Source organism: Moschus berezovskii, chromosome 3 (assembly GCF_049115385.1).
Source record: "Moschus berezovskii isolate FMDL1 chromosome 3, NW_MosBer_1.0, whole genome shotgun sequence".
NCBI classification, from domain to species: Eukaryota; Metazoa; Chordata; class Mammalia; order Artiodactyla; family Moschidae; genus Moschus; species Moschus berezovskii.
The window spans coordinates 121559422-121580290 of NC_142462.1; the positions used below are offsets into that span (position 1 = coordinate 121559422).

The following is a 20869-nucleotide window of genomic DNA, read 5'->3' on the forward strand; positions in this document are numbered from 1 at the left end:
TTTCCAGTCCTGTGACCACTGCTGAGTTTTCCAAATTTGCTGGCATATTGACTGCAGCACTTTTAACAGCATCATCTTTAGGATTTGAAATAGCTCAGTTGAAATTCCATCACCTCCACTAGCTTTATTTGTAGTAATACTTCCTAAGGCCCACTTGACTTCCCACTCCCAGATGTCTGGCTCTAGGTGAGTGATCACACCATCATGGCTATCTGGGTCATTAAGACCTCTTTTTGTGCAGTTCTTCTGTGTATTTTTTTGTTGTTGTTTGACTGTTCTGGGTTCTGGGATCCAGTTCCCTGGCCAGGGATTGAGCCCAGGCCCTGTGTTCAGAGCCCAGAGCCTTAGCTGCTGGACCACCAGAGGAGTCTATTCTTCTGTGTATTCTTGCCACCTTTGCCTGTTTTCCTTTGAGTTTGTCTAACTGTCATGTAGGTCACGTAATGTAGTTTAAGTTTTGATGCCTTTTGCAGACCTGCAAAACGGCATGTCAGTTGTGCTTGTGTATAAGTTTTACCAGCTCTTCTCGGCGCACTCTAATCAACATAATGATTTTGAACTAAGCATCCACGTACGCATATTACACAGGCCACGCACTATGAGTATGTTGTCACACAGAAAGAGAATAATCTCCTAATCGGCACGTAGAGGTGTCTGCCGGGGCCTGCAGACCCCGTGTTGCTCTCAGCATGTGGCCAGTGGCCTCTCACACTACCCCAGCCCCGGGAGGCAGAATGTTGGGAGAGGACTAATCAGTTCCCTTTATTTCTTCTTCAGGTTTGCCTGCGATGAGATTTCATTCTCTCCATTCAAAGGACATCCTTTCTGAGCCGCTGGAATAAATTTGGAATGATAACTGTATATTTTCATCTGATGGAGAATTAGCTGAACCTTGACTAAGGATTGCTGCACTGGACGACTTCAGAATATTACTCACCATGTCATCCAACCGGAGTCAGAACCCCCACGGACTGAAGCAGATTGGCCTCGACCAGATCTGGGACGACCTCAGAGCTGGCATCCAGCAAGTGTACACCCGACAGAGCATGGCCAAGTCCAGATACATGGAACTCTACACGTATCCTCCAGTGTGAGCCGCGGTCGTTTGCTTGGGATTTGGATCCTTTACTGGTCCTACCCGTGACTCGTTAGAAATTTTACATCACGTGTTCTCTCTGCAGTTCATCCTATGATAGAATCAGTAAGGTTCGTTTTTAGCCTTCAAAGTTAACTCATTTACTCTTTCTGCGTTTATGAGCAGAGGTAAAAGTGACTACATGGTGGTCTAAAGCAGTGCTGTTCAGCCCAGGAGCCGCTCGTGGCTGTTTCCATTTGAAATCATGAGTCGTGGTACCCGTGTTCTAATTGCGCACAGTAGGTAATCACTTCAACCAGGGCAGGAAGCTCTGTGGCGGGGCACTGCTTACCCCTGGGGACTTTGGTTTCTGCATTGTCCAGCACTGCCCTCATGCGGTGGGGCCGGGTGGAAGAGCTCGCATCAGAAGTGGCCTGGTCCACAAAGCCAAAAATGTTTACAGTCTGGTCCTTCGTGGGACAGGCTTGCGACTTCCACGGAAGGGTCACCATGTGGAGCAAAAGTTACATTGTTGTGGTCTTGTTTTACAAATACGGTGTTCAGGTATTTCACTCTGTAATGGTCCCTGGTCAGTGCAAGGGACTGGCGTGTGCTTGGAAGGTTGTGTTGTCTGCTCTATGCAGTTGGCCCTCCTGATTCACGGATGCGGAACTCCAACTGGACTGGTCATTTTATATGAGGGACTTGAGCGCCCACAGCTTCTGGCATGGGAACATGGGGTGGTCTGGAACCTGACCCTCACAGGTGCCAAGAGATGGCTGTGTGTGTGTATAGCAAGGCGTACTACTTAACTTGTAGAATTTCATGAGTCCATTCAAATATCAGAAATAGCAGTTGAAGCTAGCTTACCAAAGGGCGGATTGCTACTGATTTGCTCATTTTAGGAGTTTAAAGTTGTTAGTTCAGTGCAGATTTAAGTTTAAAGCTTTAATGTGTATCAGTGATTGTCAGACTTGGTTATGTGATAGTCCAGGAGGCCCTCAACTATGCTAATATTTTACAGTCTTAAAGTTCAACATTAATTTGAATAGGTATGAAACTATATGTCTATCTCTAAAATGGAAACTGATTGTGGGTATAGACCAATGTTCATAAATGCATATATACTCACACTATAGAATACTTCAAAAACACAGCCACTTTATTGAGTTATAATTCACACACCCGTAAAATTCACCCTTTTTAAGTGTACAGTGCGGCACTTTCAGGTGTGCTCGCACATTGAGCAGCCGCAACCACCGTCTAAATTCAGAGGCTTTTCATCGCCCCCCAGAGCAACCAACTCTGCACCCTTGCTAGTCACTTCCCATTCTGCCCTCCCCCCAGTTCCTGGCAGCTGCTAACCTACTTTCTGTTTCTATGAATTTGCCTATTCTGGACATTTCACATAAATGGAATCACACAGTGTGTGGCCTTTTGTGGCTGGCTCCTTTGACTTAGCATAATGTTTCCAGGCCTCATTCTTGTTGCAGCACATGTCAGCACATCATTCCTTTTTACAGCTGAATTTGATGCATATTCCATATTTTGCTCATTCATCCGTCAGTGATGGATATCTGGCTATTATGAACCATATTGTTATAAATGTTGTGTGTGAGCTTTTGTGTTTTGTGAAGACGTGTCAAAAAGCACGTATGTATATGTAGGAGTGGAATCATTGGGTCATGTGACGTGTCGAATACTTTTAAGGAGGTTGTAATCTTTACAAATGAAGAGGATGTTGATCCCCTCAAGAAGGTTGTGTCTTGCTAGGTGTGACAGGTTTTGTGGTGGAGGTTTTTGAGGTGGGGTGTTTTTTTTGGTTGGTTCTTTTGTTTAAGTCCTAGAGCTCAGAACGGTGATTCCAGTGATGAAGCAAGGCCCTTGGCTGGATTTCTGCGTGCGAACAACAGGGGAGCACCAGAGGAGAAACGATGGAAATTTAGTTGCTAGTTTGTCTCCAGGGACTTAGTAGTTTTCATTTTTGACCAACCCAGATTGGTCCTTGTTCAGAATAATGTTTTGGTCTTAGAACTCTTTCTCTGCTTGCTGCAATTACTAAATTCTTTTATTATATGAATATAGTTTGTCATTTTGATACTTTCCATTTTAATTTTTTTTCTCCTCAGGAGGAGTAAGATTCTTCTAGTTTTGTCTGAGAAGGTAACAGTTTCATTTATTTAGTACATTTATTAAGAGTGGAGAATCTGCCACCCTTGAACTGTTGCTGTAAAACTCCTCACCAAACCCTCCTGGGTTGGGACATGAAGTTTTTCAGGGCGTGAGCCCACTGTGCCCCCCTTTACTGGCAAAGCAGTAAAACAGTTCTTTTCTCCTTTTCCCCTCCCCCTGCAAAAAAGAGATTGGAGATTCTGAACTTGACATTAGTTCCTTAGGTATTATTTGTGAAATCAGAGCTGCCATTTGAGTCCTGGGTATCAGACTCAAATGGCAGATGAGTCAAATGGTAGATGTGCTGGGAACCATCTACATCTGGTTGGAGGCTTACATCAGTGACCCTTCTGTGGTGCTGTCGGAAAGCCGGTCTCCCAAAGCTTGGGTAACTTGCCTAGTTGTTACAGCAACCACTGAGCAGTGATGACGCTCATCTGAAACTCTTAGTAGCCTGACGCTGGAAACTGCCTTCATCTATTCTGTGGCCTTCAGATTCTGTTATGTGAATGAGCCATAGTTCTCAAAATATTTTCTCTATTTTCCTTAGGAAGTTCCAAAAGAGTCTGATCAACCCTTAAAGATTAGCTTTTAGGATACAGATGAAACAGAATGCCTACTTGTGTTTACTAATTGAATTACTGAAAATCATAAAATTCTCCTCCCTCCTTCACCCACATTTTTTAACATCAGTGTTATTTTCCAGTATAGAGGAGCTCAAGTCATCTGGCACATTTTTCCAGAACGCATCTTCACTTGCATTCCAGTCACTTACACACGGCTTTTGGAAACTGTGTGTCTCCGTACCACGGTTCTCTCGCAGCCTCACTTTACGGAGCAGTGTTTGTAAAAGCTTTCTCTTTCGGGTGTACATTCAGTCTCCATGTAAACACTCAGCTGCATCGCCCTTTAAAATAATCTCCCAGGCTGGTTTCCAGTGACGGATGTTCTAACCCTGGCTTGTGTGGTTGTGTTTCAGGCTGGGAGGTACTTCGGTTCCTGGGGAGAAGGAGCAGACTGCGCCTCCCTTCTGCAGTCAGACTGGGGCCCGGTGGAGGAGGGCTGGCCAGGAGGAGGAGGAGGAGGAGGGGTCCTTTCCCGTCATCACTGCAGATAGCAGCTCACAGCAAGATCTTTACCCTTTGTTCATCTTCGAGAAACACATGACACATTTTCTAGAGAAAAGTAACCAACTTCTGGAAGTGCAGCTAGTGTTCCTAGAGCGTTTAGCAACCACTGGCATTTCCTGGTGCTATAACAAGAAGGTGGGTTATTTTACAGCATAAATGTTTTTCTTGATTTCTCAACTCAGAGTAGCAGAAGAAAGAGAAGGCAACTTGAGGAAAGGAAAAAAAAAAGAGGTTCCAGAGTACCTGAGTCAGAAAGATCTAGTTCAGTTATTAATAACTTTGTTCCCAGCCATTCACAAAGGCTTTCCTTTTCTCCTTAAAGTTCATCCTGTAGCCCTGGCTCCCCACTGGATGCCCGTTAGCAGGTCTGATTTTCTGTCTTGGGTATGTACAGCAACTTTTTTTTGTTTTTTCTTTTTGGAGTACAATGTCAGAGTACATTCTATGCTGGTGGGTAAATAATAGTAGATTTTCTTTTTTCTTTTGAACTTGAAATGGATAGTGAAGTTTCCTATTCGGTTTCTTTCTTTTTTTTTTAAATAATTTATTAATGTATGGCTGTGCTGGGTCTTCATTGCTGCGCAGGCCTTTTCTCTGGTTGTGCCGAGCAGGGGCTGCTCTCTAGTTGCAGTGTTGCTGGGGAGCTCGGGCTTCAGTAGTCCTTGCTCTGAAGCTTGCAGAACCTTCCCGGACCAGGGATCGAACCCATGACCCCTGTTATGGCAGGTGGATTCTTTACCACTAAGCCACCAGGGAAGTCTCCTATTTGAGCTTCTTGACATCACTGTGCTTCCCTGCCCGGCTCAGAGAGCAGGCACGGGTCCTGATTTTGGGCAGGGGCTGTTGTGTGATGAGGGGACCCCCATGGTGTACCTGAGAGCGGCCGGTCACGGCTGGGCTAGCCGGCAGGCCATCTGGTTAAGTTTGTTGCTTTTGCTAGGCCCCCGGTCTTCCTGCTTCTCACTTTGAAGTCATTCTTTTTTTTTTCTGAAGTCGTTATTCACCTCAAATCATAATTTTAGCCTCCCTTGGAGTCAGTTTAAACTTCTATGTTGATGTCTTTCTCTTTTTCCTCTCTGCCTGCACAAGTTCTCAGACACTTGATAGGGTCTGTTTTCCTCCCTGTGGTGCTGTGAGCTGAGTTAGTTTATTCTGATTTCAAAGTTCCTTTTTTCCCTGGCAGTTACATTAAGGACGACATTCCTATTTCCTAACCTGGGCCGCTTACTTGCCCACAAGTTGGAATGCAAGCATATTCAGAATTTGCAGTTAAGCTCTGTCCCCACAGTCTGTGTGGAGAAGGAAATGGCAACCCACTCCAGTATTCTTGCCTGGAGAATCCCATGGACAGAGGAGCCTGGTAGGCTGCCATCTATGGGGTCGGACAGAGGTGGATACGACTAAAGCGACTTAATAGCAGCAGCAGCAGCCACAGTCTGCAACTCAGTTCGCATCACTGGGGTGGGGGCACTCTCCCCCCTAGAGCGGCTCCCAGGCTCCTGGCAGGGCTGAGAGCCCCCCAGGGCATGCGGTCCCGCCCCTGCTCAGCGCCCGCTGCTGCCATGACTCTTCTAGGTCGCCAGCTTCCCCGCTGCCGGCTCCTCCACAGCGGCTGTGGCCGCAGGGCCCGTGTTCCAGGCCGCAGCCACCCTCCTGGGCCCGCCTGCCTCAGGATTCTCTGTCCTGTATAGAAACTCAGGCTCGTCGAAAAGCAGATCAGACAGAAAGAATGTCAAATTATTTTCACAGTGCCTTTTGATGGTCCCGGTCCATCTTGAGGTAACCACGCAGCCAGTGAAGGTATTTGGACATCTCTCATCTTGTACTTTTTATTCTGGAGTCATGACACTAATCCAGTTTTGCTCACCTAACAAGCATGGCTTTCATCAAATAAACCTAAATGTATAGAAGTATTTTTTCCCAAATGTACGCAGCTCTTCATATATATATACACACACACACATAAATACACATATATACACATTTATCCATATTTTTAGAATAAGGCTCTGAAGGATATAACTGGTTCACAGACCGAAGAAATACAAAAGGTCAGTAAGCCTGTAGGAAAATTTTCAACCTCTTAATTGTTAAAGAAATGAAGAATTTGAGATATTTTAAACCTCAGGTTGATAGCCGTTTTAGGGAAATGATCGTAGCCAGTGCTGGCCCAAGTGAAGGAGGCTGGAGTTGCCATAGTCAGGTGGTGTCAGTTTGCTGTGGTCTTTCTGGGGAAGTTTAGAAATATAAAGACATAAAAAGGTACTTTGGCCCACTGATTTTTGTTTTATAACTTTTAACTGTCCTAAGGAAATGTGCTGAGTCACTAAAGTCCTGTCCAACTTAGCGACCCCACGGACTGGAGCACACCAGGCTCCTTTGTCCCTGGCGTTTCCCAGGCAAGAATAGTGGAGTGGGTTGCCATTTCCTTCTCCAGTTGTGTTCAAATTGTATGTGCCAGGGGTTCAGAAAATTTTATAATTGGAAACAATGGAAACAGCCTCATTCTTCAACATTAGGGATTTGATATAAATGGCCATAAACAGCCATTAAAAATTCACCAAAGAATATTATTCATTGACATGTAACAATGCTCCTAATGACAGGGAATGCAGGATATGAAGTGATTTGTGTGATGTGAACCCCCAGGACATCATCTGTACTTTTGAAAAGCTTTACATAGAAAGTGTCTGTCCATAGGTATTGGGCTTATGGATGGTTTTTTAAAACCTCATCTGTGCTTTCTAGACTTTCAGTATAGAACATATATTTTAAAATACAGTTGATTAGTTTTTGCTGGTTTCCCTTGTGCAACTTAGAAGTCCTAGTTATTACACTGGCTTGCAAAATTCCTTCTGTCTTTCGTTACTGACACGGTACTGTTAAAATAGTTTTGGGGATTGAGAAACCGAATCTATCTTCCAGAGGAAACCCATAGAAATTATATTGGGTTGGCCGTAAAGATGTTACAGAAAAACCCGAGTGAACCTTTTGGCCAACTCAGTAATCATATCGCGTAGTTGTCTCTGGAGGCAATTTTGGGGGTTTTATTAGTATAAACATGGTATGTTGAGCTTTCTTCTTCTAAATTTGATTCATGGTGTGTATACACAGAGCACTTTGAGCTTTGTTAAAACAAATTTTGTGGTTAATCACAGGCTGTTGCGTGCAGTTTTTGCCTTTGAAATAAATGTGAATTTATTTGCTTCATCTGGGATATTGCCTTTCAGAGCCGTACCTGCCACAGCCCAGAGAGAACTTGATTCTTTAATAACTTTGCAGACGACAGTGCAGGGTGGGAGGCGGGCCCAGCCTCTCCTGCCAGTGTGTGCAGCTGGAACGTTTGTGGACACAACTTGTAGTGCAGAGCCCTTCCAAATGATGTTGATACAGGCAGCTGCTCAAATTTCCACTGTAAGTCCACTTGGATAAGAAGGGGTCGCAGAAAGTGGTTCTGTTCAGAAGGAAAATGGCTTGAGTTTGGTAGTAACTGAAAGTCACAGATTGATTCCCCAGATGTGCTGACTTTATGTTGTAAGGCTGGTGCTCTGTGGTAACAGACAGTGGGGGGCGCTGCCTAATCATCAAGTGTTAACAGGTGCCCTGGGTGTCACAGCCAGCGACGGCATTTGGTCACACAGAGTGCCTGGATGCCCAAGGTGGGGCAGGCACCCAGGCAATGTCTGCCGGAAGCTTTGCCTGGAACCTGACCCCTTTCACGGTGACTTGTCCCTACCAGTCACGTGAAGAGTGTGTTTTGGTGAATGATGGAGCAGTTGTGGGATGCAGAAGAGTTGTAGGCCTGTTTCAGAGGCAGGCCCAGGCTCTGCTCTTGATGGCCAAGTGTGGCCAGAGACCCCAGGTGTCTGCCTCGGGTTCCACTCACTGTCCCAGTCTGATGGCAGTGCCAAAGAACCCTTCCAGGGAACCTTTTGAACACAGTCAACGTTTTAAAAATTAGCAGCATGGGCTTGTCAGGCTGTCGCTGCCCTAGTGTAAAACAGCCAACCCACTGACTCCTGAACGAAGCTTCTGTTTGATTGCCCCCGTTTCCTCCTTATGGGTCCCAAGGCCAGTTTCTTAGATGAGGACCAGCCGGGCTTTGGGCTGAAGCTTTCCACAGTCAGGCACAACTACCCATTTTTTGGCCTAAATCTTACAGGAAAAACTGTATGGGCTTGAGAGTAGATCCCTGTGGGGGCTTTCTGCTATGTAATTTTTGATTTTTAGATACACATTTAACCTAGACATTTAACAGGGCGCATAGTGAAAGGCACACATCTTCTCAGCCACATACCCCCACCCCCACCCCCGTCCCCCCATCAGTCTGTCCACTGCTGTCTCGGTCATGTCTGTCTGCACGTTATCCGCACACACATATACAGAAAACGAGAGTTTGTGTGCAGCTTAGGAATGTCCTTTAACACCCTTTCCCAGGTTTTAGTAACCATGTACCTGGGATGACTCCCTGGTCATCAGTCCTGCAGGGAACTTGCTCTGAATCCTCCCGAGTGTGAGGACCGCTCTTGATGCAATACTGTTCTCTGCTGGCGTCTCACCGCCTGGAATTGTTCCTGTCTGCTCTAGAAACAAGCGTCTTTGTTGGAGACCATAGAAAAACGCATTCTCCTTGATTCCTTTGATAGTATTTGCACAGTAGTTAGCTGTGGGGTTGCCTTAACCATTGGTTTTGTTACATAAATGCTATTAGATATGCTGAAGATAAATACTCTGAAACCAAAATTCATCTTGGCACATAGCAGTCTGGATGCAAAATATGTTTATTTCGGATTGTTCATAGTTAGGTCATCTGTTTAATTTTAGGATTCTGACTTAGTTATTGTTAATTTTGTGTTCTATTTTATTTTTATGTTCTGTGGATACTCTTCTGGCTTGTATTTTTCATTTTTCTGTGGTGTTTAAAGTATTATAGGGCGTCCCAGGTGGCTCAGATGGGAATCTGCCTGCAATGCAGGAGACCTGGGTTCAATCCCTGGCTTGGGAAGATCCCTTCGAAAAGGGAAAGTCTACCCATTGCATTCTGGTTTGGAGAATTCGACTGCATGACTTTCACTTTCTTTCAGCTATTACAAGCTATCTCAAATGCTTTAAAGCAGTGGAAGGGTGTGTGTGTATGTGATGCAGTATTTAATAGTATCATTTCATTCATTTGGAAGTCTTTGATGATGGGCAATACAGACAGCTATTATTGCAGAGGAGATGCTCAGAGGAGGGAGAAAGATTTTGACACTACCGAAGTTGGAAGTCTTCAATAACTAGTGGAAGCTAAGTGAACCTCAAAAGAGGAGTGTACATAAGGAGGAAAAAATGAGAAAAGGAAGAAAGCCTTGCAGAGTTTTGCTTGAGGGAGAAAGATGGATGTGAAAGTGGGAAGTGGCACCCCGAGAGGACACGAGGCTGCCAGACTGGCCACTGTCAGACAGCGTTGACACAGGACGACTCCAGATCATGGTGAGCCGTGCAGACAGGTAAATGTGTTTGTTCCTGTTAGTTTTTGAAAGCGCTGTAGGTCCACAGAGATGGACATATGACTTGAGAATCCGTGACTTGAAGAGGATGAATCTGGAAGTCAAATGGAGTTAAAACCGGAAAGAGATCAAAGGCACGGGAAGACCAGCTTGGTCTTGGCAATCCAAGCGCAATGTTGTGTAAGTTCTGAACTAGGGTAGTGGTGATGGAAACAGGAAACAAAAGGAGCAGATTTCTGGGCTTCTGGCTGAAGACGACATTTGTTTTGACTTTCCCATGGTGGCCTCACTAAAGTGATCATCATAAAATCATTTTAAATCAGTGAAGGCAAAGAATGGAAGAGAGCTTAGGTGAGAAATTTAACCGTTGGTTTGTTTGTTCTTTTTCTTTAATGCAAAGCAGACTGAGTCGCCACACTGATCACCGGGATGTGGGAAGCCTCACTTTAGAGGGAGAGCCCCGAGGAGGGTGCCGGTGGCAGCACCGCTGGCCCTGTGGGACTGGAGAAGCTCAGAACGTGAAGGCTCCGGTTTGGCAGAAGGTGGAGGGGTGAGACTGGGCAGTGCTGGGAGGTGAGGGATAGATTCAGAGTCTGCAGACCTAAGAGCCTGTCACGTCCCTCTCCTCGAGTGTAGAACCCCTGACAGCTGAGAGCCTGTATCCCAGGCAGAAGACTTCGCTGCTTCTGTTTAGGACACACTGAATGGGAACATCGCAGAAATTTGCAAACAAGAGTCCTAGCAGAAGTTGGGATAATAGGAACTAACAACCGTGGCTGTGATAGAAAGTTAGCATTTAGAGTGACTGGTCCATCATTCCGTATCAGAACACTGCTGGTGATGCTAGGGACAGAACAGTTCTCTGGAAAAATTGAACAGCCTGAAAAATAATGCATTTGTCGACACAAAAGGTGAGCTGTGCAGAACTGTAGCCCACCAGCCTCCCTTAAGCCAGTGGTGTTCCCAGTTGGTGTTTTAGTGCCGTATCATTATGAGTCCTAAGGATTAATAGTTGTGTGAAAGAACAGAGTAGACATAGAATGAAAGAGAACAGGAAGAAACTGACAATACAGGGGAACAAAGAAAATGTTTTTAAAAGTAACATTTTTGAATGTTAGTAGCAAAGTCTGAGATGAGAATCTCCTCATGGCAGTAAGTTAGGAACAGGACACTTTGAGAAAAGAGCTCACATTTGCAACGGCAACTCAGGTTTTAAAAAGAATAGTAGTAGAAGACCCTGAAGGACATTAAAAAGGAAAGATACGAGGGCAAGTAGCTTTGCAAACAGAAGTAAGCCAGGAGGCCCAATATCTGACTGTTAGAAATTCTAAAGAAAAACAGGGAGAGAAGAGTTTTTGAATTTAAAATAGTACTAATAGAGAGTATAAAGTAACTTCCCAGAAGTGAAGATGTTAAATCACTAGTGCTGAAGATAAGATAATAAAGGAAGAAAAGATGGATCCTACAAACAAAACCATGAAGTTTCTGTGCACATAGAATTAGCAGAGACCCAGCAGCCTATGGGTTGAATGTGAGAGCAGGACAGAGTTCCTGGATTAGCGCTGCCCGGAAGGGGCAGAGAGCAGTTAATTCAGACTAGAGCTGGAAGATGGGGTAGCTGTTGCAGTTATTGCCAAAATTCTCTGGTGGCTCAGCTGGTAAGGAATCTGTCTGCAATGCTGGAGACCTGGATTGATCCCTGGGTTGGGAAGATCCCTGGAGGAGGGCATGGCAATCCACTCCAGTATTCTTGCCTGGAGAATCCCCATGGACAGAGGAGCCTGGCGGGCTACAGTCCATGGGGTTGCAAAGAGTGGGACATGACTGAGCACACACACATATATGAAGAGGCACGGTTAGGGAAAATGAACATAATTTAGCAGCTCAAATATTGAAATAGTTGGAGCCTAGCAGCCTGTCTTAGGCCATCAATCTATCATAACATAGTTAAGAGCACCGTTACAATAAGTCTTAATAAATAAAAATAATAAAAGGACCAAAGTGGTACATACACATTTGCTCAGTAGTAGATGAATGACTGGCTTTGTAGCTTTGCTTCTGGTTTTAGGTAGTAAAGCATTTCTAATTGTCTTTAGCTAATTGGGCTTTCCTGGTTGCTCTCTGGTAAAGAATCTGCCTGCCAATGCAGGAGACGTAGGTTTGATCCCTGTGTCAGGAAGATCCCTTGGAGGAGGAAATGACAACCCATTCCAGTATTCTTGCCTGAGAAATCCCATGGACGGAGGAGCCTGGTGGGCTACAGTCCTTAGGGTCACAAAAGGGTTGAATACGACTTAGCAACTCAACAACAACAACCGACATCAGAAGTTTAGGTTTTTTATGTTTTGCTTTGAAGGTTTTTACATGTTATTTTCTGTCTTGGAGTTTTCAACCTTTTATCATAAAAAAATTTCAAACAAAGAAGTCAAAAGAATTTTACAGTTGAAGACCCATTTTACTGGACTTGCTCAAACACATATCTGTCTACCCTGCATCCATATGTCCATCCATCCATTTTATTTTGTACGTTTCAGAGTAAGCTATAGACATCAATACACTTCTCACTGAACGCTTGAGCATGTACATCATTAGAATTTGACATTTGTTTATAGTTTCCAGTAGAGAAGCTTTGACTAGCACGTTTGCCTAAGTAACCCAAAAACCTATCCAGATCGAGGGCGTCTTCATCCCTTGGAAGGTTCCGTGGTGCTTCCCGGGGCACCCTGGCCTCTCCCACGGCAACCACCATAGATTAGCTTGGCGGTTCCCAGGAGTTCATCCACAGGGCAGTAGAGAGTGTGTTCCCCTTCATGTAAGGCTGCTTTCATTCAGGGTGTTTTGAGATTTACCCATGTTTTCTGAGTGGCAGTAGTTTTCTCACTTATGCTGAGTAATTTCCATTGTATGAATGCCACAGCTTCTTGATTCATTTTTGTAATGATAGATACCTGGGCTGTTTCCCTTTGTTTTGGCTCTAGCAGGGGGAAAACTATATCTAAGTGGAGATGTTTTGGGGAGCAGAATGCTTATATATCTCTTGGGCTGACACAGAGCAGTGGAATTGCTGCATTGTGTGTTAATGGTGTGTTTGACAGTGTAAGAAACTGACCAACTGTTTTCCCAAAGTGGCTGTATTATTTTGAATTCATGTGAGCAATGTTTGTGAGTTCTAGTTGCCCCACAGTATTGCCGACGCCTGCTTGGAACATCATTCTGTTTCATTTTAACCATTCTGGAAGTGTGTGTCATGGTATCTCATGGTTTTTATTTTCATTTCCCCAATGATTAATGAAGTTGAGTCATTTTCATATGCTAGTTTACCATTTGTATGTCTTCTGTAAAGGATCTGAGTCTTGGGGTTTTTTTGGGGGGGTTAATATGCTTTTTATTATTGAGTTGTAGGAGTTTTCTGTTTAGGATGTGCCAGTGTTTTCTCAGGCATGTCTTGCTGATATTTCCTCCCTGTCTCTGAGGCTTGCTATTCCTTTTCTTAATGGTGTTTTTGAGTGAGCAGGTATTTTATTTTGAGGAAACCTAATTTGTTTATTTTCCTTTACAGTTATCTTCTGTGACCTATGAGAAACCTTTGTCTGGATCACAAAGATATTGTGTTTTCCTCTTGAAGCTTTGTGGTCTGGGCTTTTCCATTTAGGTCTTTGTGTGTGGTGTGAGGTGGGGCTGGAGGTTTCTCTTTCTGCCACGTGGCTCTGCAGTTATTCCAGCGTCATTTGTTTCCCCCAGAGGGGCAGTTTGGTGCCTTTGTTAAAATTGACAATGTAAATGTGGTTTTATTACTAAAATTGTTTCATTGAAATGTGTCCAGTGTAAAGGGAGAATGTATTACTACTTTGATTTGTTTATATTTTGTGAAGTATGGTTGCGTCTATATTCATGTGGGATTATTGGTTGCTGTTTTCATTTTTTATAATTTCTTACTGTAGCATTATGAAAATTCTTGAAGTCAGATAGTATAAGTCTTCCAACTTTGTTCTCCTACCCCAGGATTTTTTTACTATTCTAATTCCTTTGCATTTCCCTATAATAAGTTTTGTTGTCAGTTTGTCAGTTTCTATCCTAAAAATTGCTGGATTACAATTGGTATTGTGTTGAATTTTTTTAATACCAGTCTTATTGAGATATAATTCACATGCCATACAATTCATCCATTTAAAATGTTCATTTCAGTTGTTTTCAGTAGAGTCACAGGTATACTCAATCATCACATTTTAGAGCATTCTCATCTCAGAAAGAAAACCTGTACCTTTGAGCTGTTACTTCCTTAGTCCCCTACCTCCCTGCTGATCTACTTTCTGTCTATGGATTTGTCAGTTCTGAACATTTTGTGTAATGTAATCATGTATGATACGTGGACTGAAGCTTATGCCCCAAAATTCACATGTTGAAGCCCAGTTTTGCAGTATTTAGATGGGACCTTTAGGGAAATAATTAAGATTAAATGAGGTCATAAGGTAGGGCCCTGATCTGTAGGGTTGGTGTCCTTAAGTCTTAAAGACCCCCAAGACAATATAATAAATGTTTGTTTTAAATCATTCTTCATATTTTAAAGAATTAAGAAAAATAGTCTTTTATATTTGCACAGCTATTTATTATTTCTGATGCTCTTCATTCTTTTCTAAAGATCCAGGATTCAACCTAATATGAATTCCTCTGTACCTAGAATTTAAGTCTATACTACATGAACGCTCTTGATTTTATTTTATCTGAAATTACCCTTATTTTGCCTCCTTTTTGAAGAGTACTAGTTAGCGCTGCCTCATGTTTTCCATGCCTTGTTGGTTAATGGTGAGGGTGATGCTAATTTGGGAATGAAAGGGTAGAAATTTTAAAAGCGCGTTTAAGCGCACCTCCCCCTCCCCACCGTTAAAATTTTCCTTTTGGTCTGTTCTGTGAGGCACAGGGCTCCTTGCCTTGTTTCAAGGTCCTCTGAGGAGGTGAGGCTAAAAGGAAATAACGGTGGGATGACAGCATGTTCTCACAGGGAATACATTGTGAAGAAGAAAGAATTCTGTGGTTAGAAGTTGTTAAATACCCTATCCCTGCTCTCCCAAAGGAATGGCTCCTTAACGCCTGAAGAGATACGTAAACTTTATCTATATGTCCAAAGGAACTATACACTGAAACGCTCATTTCTAAGTTGTAAGTTGCTCTTCCCACTTACTGTCTTTTCAGCATCTTTCCGTCTTGGTCTCTGGATGTGCCATGTGCATTGCTTCCAGGGCCGGTCACTGCCTGCTTTCTCTGCAGGCTTCACCCCCTCCCCTGAGTCCCTACTCCCGCCCTGTTCTTAGTCTGCAAACCATTAAGGACCATGGGAAGAATCTGCCCCAAAAGAAAAAACCCTTTTAATATCAAGTAAGCTCAGGTTCCAAACTTACAAAACGGATGAGAGCAGATTTGGAGGAAAAGCCGGTGTGGGGCTCTGGACGGCTCTCCTGGGGCTGTCACTCTCGGTGTCCAGAGGAGGGCGTTGTGTGGGAAACACGCATCGCCTTCAGGGCACACAGGTCCGGAGGAGTGAGGCTGTGTACAGCCTATAAGAATGAGACAGCCAGTTTATCTAACTTTCCTTTATTTGCTTATAAGAATGTTGTGATACATCGTTTTACATCTAAACCACTGATCTTTCAGTTAGTGAATATAAAAATTCCACCTAAGAATGCATTGTGTCAGATTATAATTGGCAGTATTTTCCTAGTGTTACTTAATATGATGCATATCATGAGTGGAGTCTTGGATTTGACTCCAAATATGTGAATTTGGTACATATATTACCGTTTTTATAACCATTCTGTATCCTGTGACAGGGTTAAAAACAGCTGCATATTATATCCTCAGGATCCAACAATATATGTAACTAATTCTTTGTATTTGACAAATAGGTTGTTATAAGGTTTTTTTTTTTACCATCTTCAACATTGCTGTCATAGTTTGCTAACTAAAGTAATTGTATACTTCCATGATAATTTCTGTACAGTAAATGCTTGTGAGGATAATTACTGTATCAAAAAGAATGCACTTGAAGATTATTGAATATTTACACATTTTAGTCCAGAAAAATATGTGGCAGTATGAGCTCTGACCCCAGTGAATAGATACTCCCTGTTCCTGCACTTGCTTGACTGTTTTTAAGAGTGTTTTTAAGACCTTTGTTAATCTAATAGCTAGAGATTGATATATTGCCAAGAAATAGAGATCAGGCTGATCTAGGTAACCTAAAAAGTTCCCTGGAACCAAACACCTAGAACTGGGTGCTAGGTAAAATGTGAAAGGGAGTTAAAAAAAAGTTTAAGTGAGAGTCTTTGTCCATGTGAACAAGTCAACATATAGACCAAACAGCAGAACTAGAGCCCCAAGAACTACCAACAGAAGGGCCTTTAGAGAGCACTTCTAAGTGTATTGAAAACAATTAGTGATGAAAGAGTCCAGAATATAAAGGGACAAAACACTATGGAAATAAGACATCATTTTAAAGAAGTAGGGACCTTCTGCAAATGTAAAATAAAGTTATTACAGATAGATTTTTTTCATTGTTGAAAGAGAATCACTTTTAACCCAACGTGATAGGTAGATCAAGAAAAATTAGAAAAGTTTGAGCAAAGATAAAGTGATGGGTGTCACGGACATAAATTGAGAGATATGGAGCTGAAATTAAAATGGTCAACATACATGTAGTTGTGAAACCTCCAGGAGAAAATTGAACTTTGCTCAGAAATGTTTGAAGAGGAAATAACCCCAAAATTTACCAGAATTTGTGAAAGCAAAATACTATGCATGTCAGATTTTAAGGTACTCTCAAAAGCACATGGATATGATGTGTAACTCCAACATAATAAAAGAACTTCTGTTGAATAAAGAAGCTGGTGATCCAGTACAAGGGGAAAGGGGAGAAAACGAGGAGCACATAGAAAAATAATGAAAATAAAAAATGCTAGATAAGATGGTAGAAATTAATCCATATATCAGTATAAAAACAGTGTAAGCCTCAAACCAAGTCCTGGGTGTTCATTGGAGGGACTGATGTTGAAGCTGAAACTCCAGTACTTTGGCCACCTGATGCAGAGAGCTGACTCATTTGAAAAGACTCTGATGCTGGGAAAGATTGAGGGCAGGAGGAGAAGGGGACGACAGAGGATGAGATGGTTGGATAGCATCACCGACTCAATGGACATGACTTTGGGTAAACTCCGGGAGTTGGTGATGGACAGGGAGGCCTGGCGTGCTGCAGTTCATGGGGTCGCAAAGAGTCAGACACGACTGGGTGACTGGACTGAACTGAAGTGAAACTGAAACAGTTTCTTTTTTAAAGGTAAATTTTACTGTGGTGATTTACAGTAGATAAACCAAAACATAGATACATAAAAGTTGAAAATAAAGAGGTGGACTACAGGTACTTGAGAGAAATTCTAAGCAAAATATAGGAAAACCCATATTAACATCAGATATGATAGATTTTTAAGACCCTGTTGTTAAGAATAAACGCAGCTACTTCCTAATGATAAAAAAGAACAAGTCACCAGAAATATAATTCCAATTTTGTATGCTTATTAACAGGACCTCAAAACATATGACAGATATTTTAGAGAATTATGAGACTTAATTGGCAAGTCCATAACTGAATAGAGGGATTTCAATAAAATTTTCTCAGTAGTTAATAAACAGACAAGTCATTGACAATATAGACGGTTTGAAAAACAAAACTGACCAGCTTGCTCTAACAAGCTGTTGTGTCCAAGTTAGAGGGTGGACATTTTCTCAAGCATATGTAAAGAAAATCATCATGTATTCACCTATAAGTCTCATCATATTTTAAAGAAACCACCCAAAAGGTAACATTCTCTGATTAATTTTAGCATGAAATTAAGTTTGGGTGTTTTTTTTTTTTTTTAGGTTAAAAAATAAATACTGTTGAAATCTAAATTCTAAACTCTGTCAAGATAAGTAGTAATGGAAAAAAAATAAATAATAAAACTGATTAAGGAAAATACCAGTATTAGGTGATACAGCCAGAGGGGTGAAGAGCGGAAAATCTACTGCTTATATTGAAAAGAATGAAGAGGAAAAATGACAAAGCTACTCAGCCAAACAAGGATTTATAGAAAGCAAATGTAAAGGAAGAAGTAAATTTAAAGGAATAGAAATATAAATACAGTGATGAAAATTAATACATTTTAAACTGGTTCCTTAAAAAGAGTGGACAAGCCTCTGGCAGAATTGAGAATATTTTAAAAGGGGGACCATTAAATAGGCATTTTTTTTAAAAGAAGACTGAACTGGGCAGTATACTTAACCTCTTTTGAAATGGACAGTTTTCTAGAAATAGCAATACGTATGGTCAAGAAATGAAAGACCATTTAGAATGTAGTTTCTGAACTGTTATCTATGCAGGGAAATGTACGCTCACTTTTCTTCCTCATTTTGGATACAGTTTTACTCAAGGTGGATTAGGGACCATGTGAAAAATCAGATTTAAAAGAAAATACAGTAAAATCATGGCAAAAATTGGAAACTGCCGAAAGATCATCATCAAGAGTCTAGCAACAGCAGAAGGGATTGAGTTACTTTAAATCTATACTGGTCGTGTGTGTGCTCAGTCATGTCCCACTCTTCGCATCCCCGTGGACTCTAGCCCACCAGGCTCCTCTGTCCATGGGATTCTCCAGACAAGAATACTGGAGTGGGTTGCCTGACCCCAGGGATCCAGCCTGCCTCTCTTGCATCTCCTGCATTGGCAGGTGGAGTCTTTACCACTGCACCACTAGCTGAAACTATGTTGTCAGAAATGGCAGAACCAAGTGTACGATTCGTTATAATTTTTCGTAACGTAAAATTTGAAAGCGTGTAAAATAATTGCAGGTACCCTTACATGTTTAGTTAAATGAAACTCGCTCAGTCCTGTCCAGCTCTTTGTGACCCCATAGACTGTACCCACCAGGCTCCTCTGTCCGTGGGATTCCCCAGGCAAGAATACTGGAGTGGATTGCCATTCCCATCTCCAGGGGATCTTCCCGACCCAGGGATTGAACCCAGGTCTCCCACATTGCAGGTGGTTTCTTTACTGTCTGAGCCACCAGGGAAGCCCTGTTGTTACATGGTGAAGTGTGAACCGTTCATAGCAATGCTAAACGTTCATAGACATTTGCCCTTATGGAGGGGGAGGAGGCGTGGGATTGGGGAGAAGCGTGTGTCAGTTACACTCTGTTCCACTTAAACAAAAAGTCAATGCGGATTCGGATGGAATGAGTGACACAAGTGTGGGCACACAGATTTGTGCACACTGGGTCGTGAGTTTGAGACAGCTGGTTGTATGTTATAACCTGTGATTCTCTATTTGAAATATTTAATCAAATGACTTAGTGTTTTATGACATAGTTCCCCTGGAGGAGGGCGTGCAGCCCACTCTAGTATTCTTGCCTGGAGAATCCCATGGACAGAGGAGCCTGGCAGGTTTTGGTCCATGGGGTCGCGAAGAGTCGGAAACGGCTTAGCAACTAACACTTGCACTTCACTTTCTTTGATTACCATTGAGATTGAGGCATTTCTTAGGTTTTTGGCCCCTAAACTACTAACACATGCTTCTTTCTAGCCTTTGGATTTTCAGTTGGAATTCTTATGTTTTTTTAGAGATGAATTTTTTTCACCTTGTTTTAATTTACCTTAATTTATTAAAAATAGTAAGTTTAAGATAGTTATTACTAAAATGGTTTCAGAATTTCAGATGAAGTGTTTATAGGATTTTGCTTAGAAAGGCCTTCTCCATCAAGAAAATATTTGTGTGTATTTGTTTTGTTTTATGGCTTCTGTTTGTATATTTTAATTCTTAATTTGTAATATATTTTGGAATATGAAATTTTTAAATCACCCCTTGCTATAATGCCATTTATTCAATAATCTTTATCCACTGACTTGAAATAATCTTCATATAGTAAGTTCTTAAACACACCAGAATATTTGGTTTCATGGATTTTCTGTCTGAATGAGTATTGGTGTCTTAATTTTATCCAAGGTAGTCCCACGCGCAGAGGAGCCTGGTAGGGTACAGTGCCTGGGGTCACAGAGTCAGGCACAGCTTAGCGACTGACATACACAAAGTACACGCAGCCGACCTGAGACAGTAGTAGAGGCCATCACAAAGCAGCTCGTCTAACATATACAGAGTACATGCAGCCGACCTGAGACAGTAGTAGAGGCCATCACAAAGCAGCTCGTCCACAGTGCGTGGTCAGCCTCAGGCATCCCTGACTCTCAGCTGTGATAGAGGACTCCATCTCCTGAGCTGCTGTGTTTTCTGCTTTTTATTAAATATTTTTCATTTTCAGAGTGTCATTCATTTCAGTCGCTCAGTCATATCTGACTCTTTGCAACCCCGTGGACTGTAGCACACCAGGCTTCCCTGTCCATCAACAACTGCCGGAGCTTGCTCAAACTTATGTCCTAGTTGGTGATGCCATCCAACCATCTCATCCTCTGTCGTCCCCTTCTCCTCCTGCCTTCAGTCTTTCCCAACATCAGGGTCTTTTCCAGTGAGTTAATTTTTCACACCAAAGTACTGCAGTTTCAGCTTCAGCTTTAGTCCTTCCAATGAATATTCAGGGTTGATTTCCTTTAGGATTGAGTGGTTTGATCTCCTTGCAGTCCAAGGGACTCAAGAGTCTTCTCCAACACCACAGTTCAAAAGCATCAATTATTTGGCTCTCAGCTCTCGCATCCATACATGACTACTGGAAAAACAATAACTTGGACTAGAAGGACCTTTGTTGGCAAAGTCACGTCTCTATTTTTTAATATGTTGTCTAGGTTGGTCATGGCCTTTCTTCCAAGGAGCAAGCGTCTTTTAATTTCATGGCTGCAGTCACCATCTGCAGTGATTTTGGAACCCCCCAAAATGAAGTCTGTCACTGTTTCCATTGTTTCCCCATCTATTTGCCATGTAGTTTGGTTAAATCCACTTAGAAATCATTTTAAAGGTTTTGGATACTTTTATG

General features: G+C 42.5%; 1 protein-coding gene across 3 annotated transcripts in view; it reads left to right on the top strand.

Moving 5' to 3' along the window:
* Positions 1-20869, top strand: part of CUL1 (cullin 1) — an 86249-nt gene that overhangs the window by 32550 nt on the left and 32830 nt on the right. For all 3 annotated transcript variants that reach the window (XM_055421440.2, XM_055421439.2, XM_055421441.2), the window contains exon 2: positions 778-1078. In XM_055421440.2, coding sequence (XP_055277415.1) covers positions 939-1078 — 140 coding nt within the window. In that variant the 5' untranslated portion in view covers positions 778-938. The remainder of the gene's footprint in view (positions 1-777; positions 1079-20869) is intronic.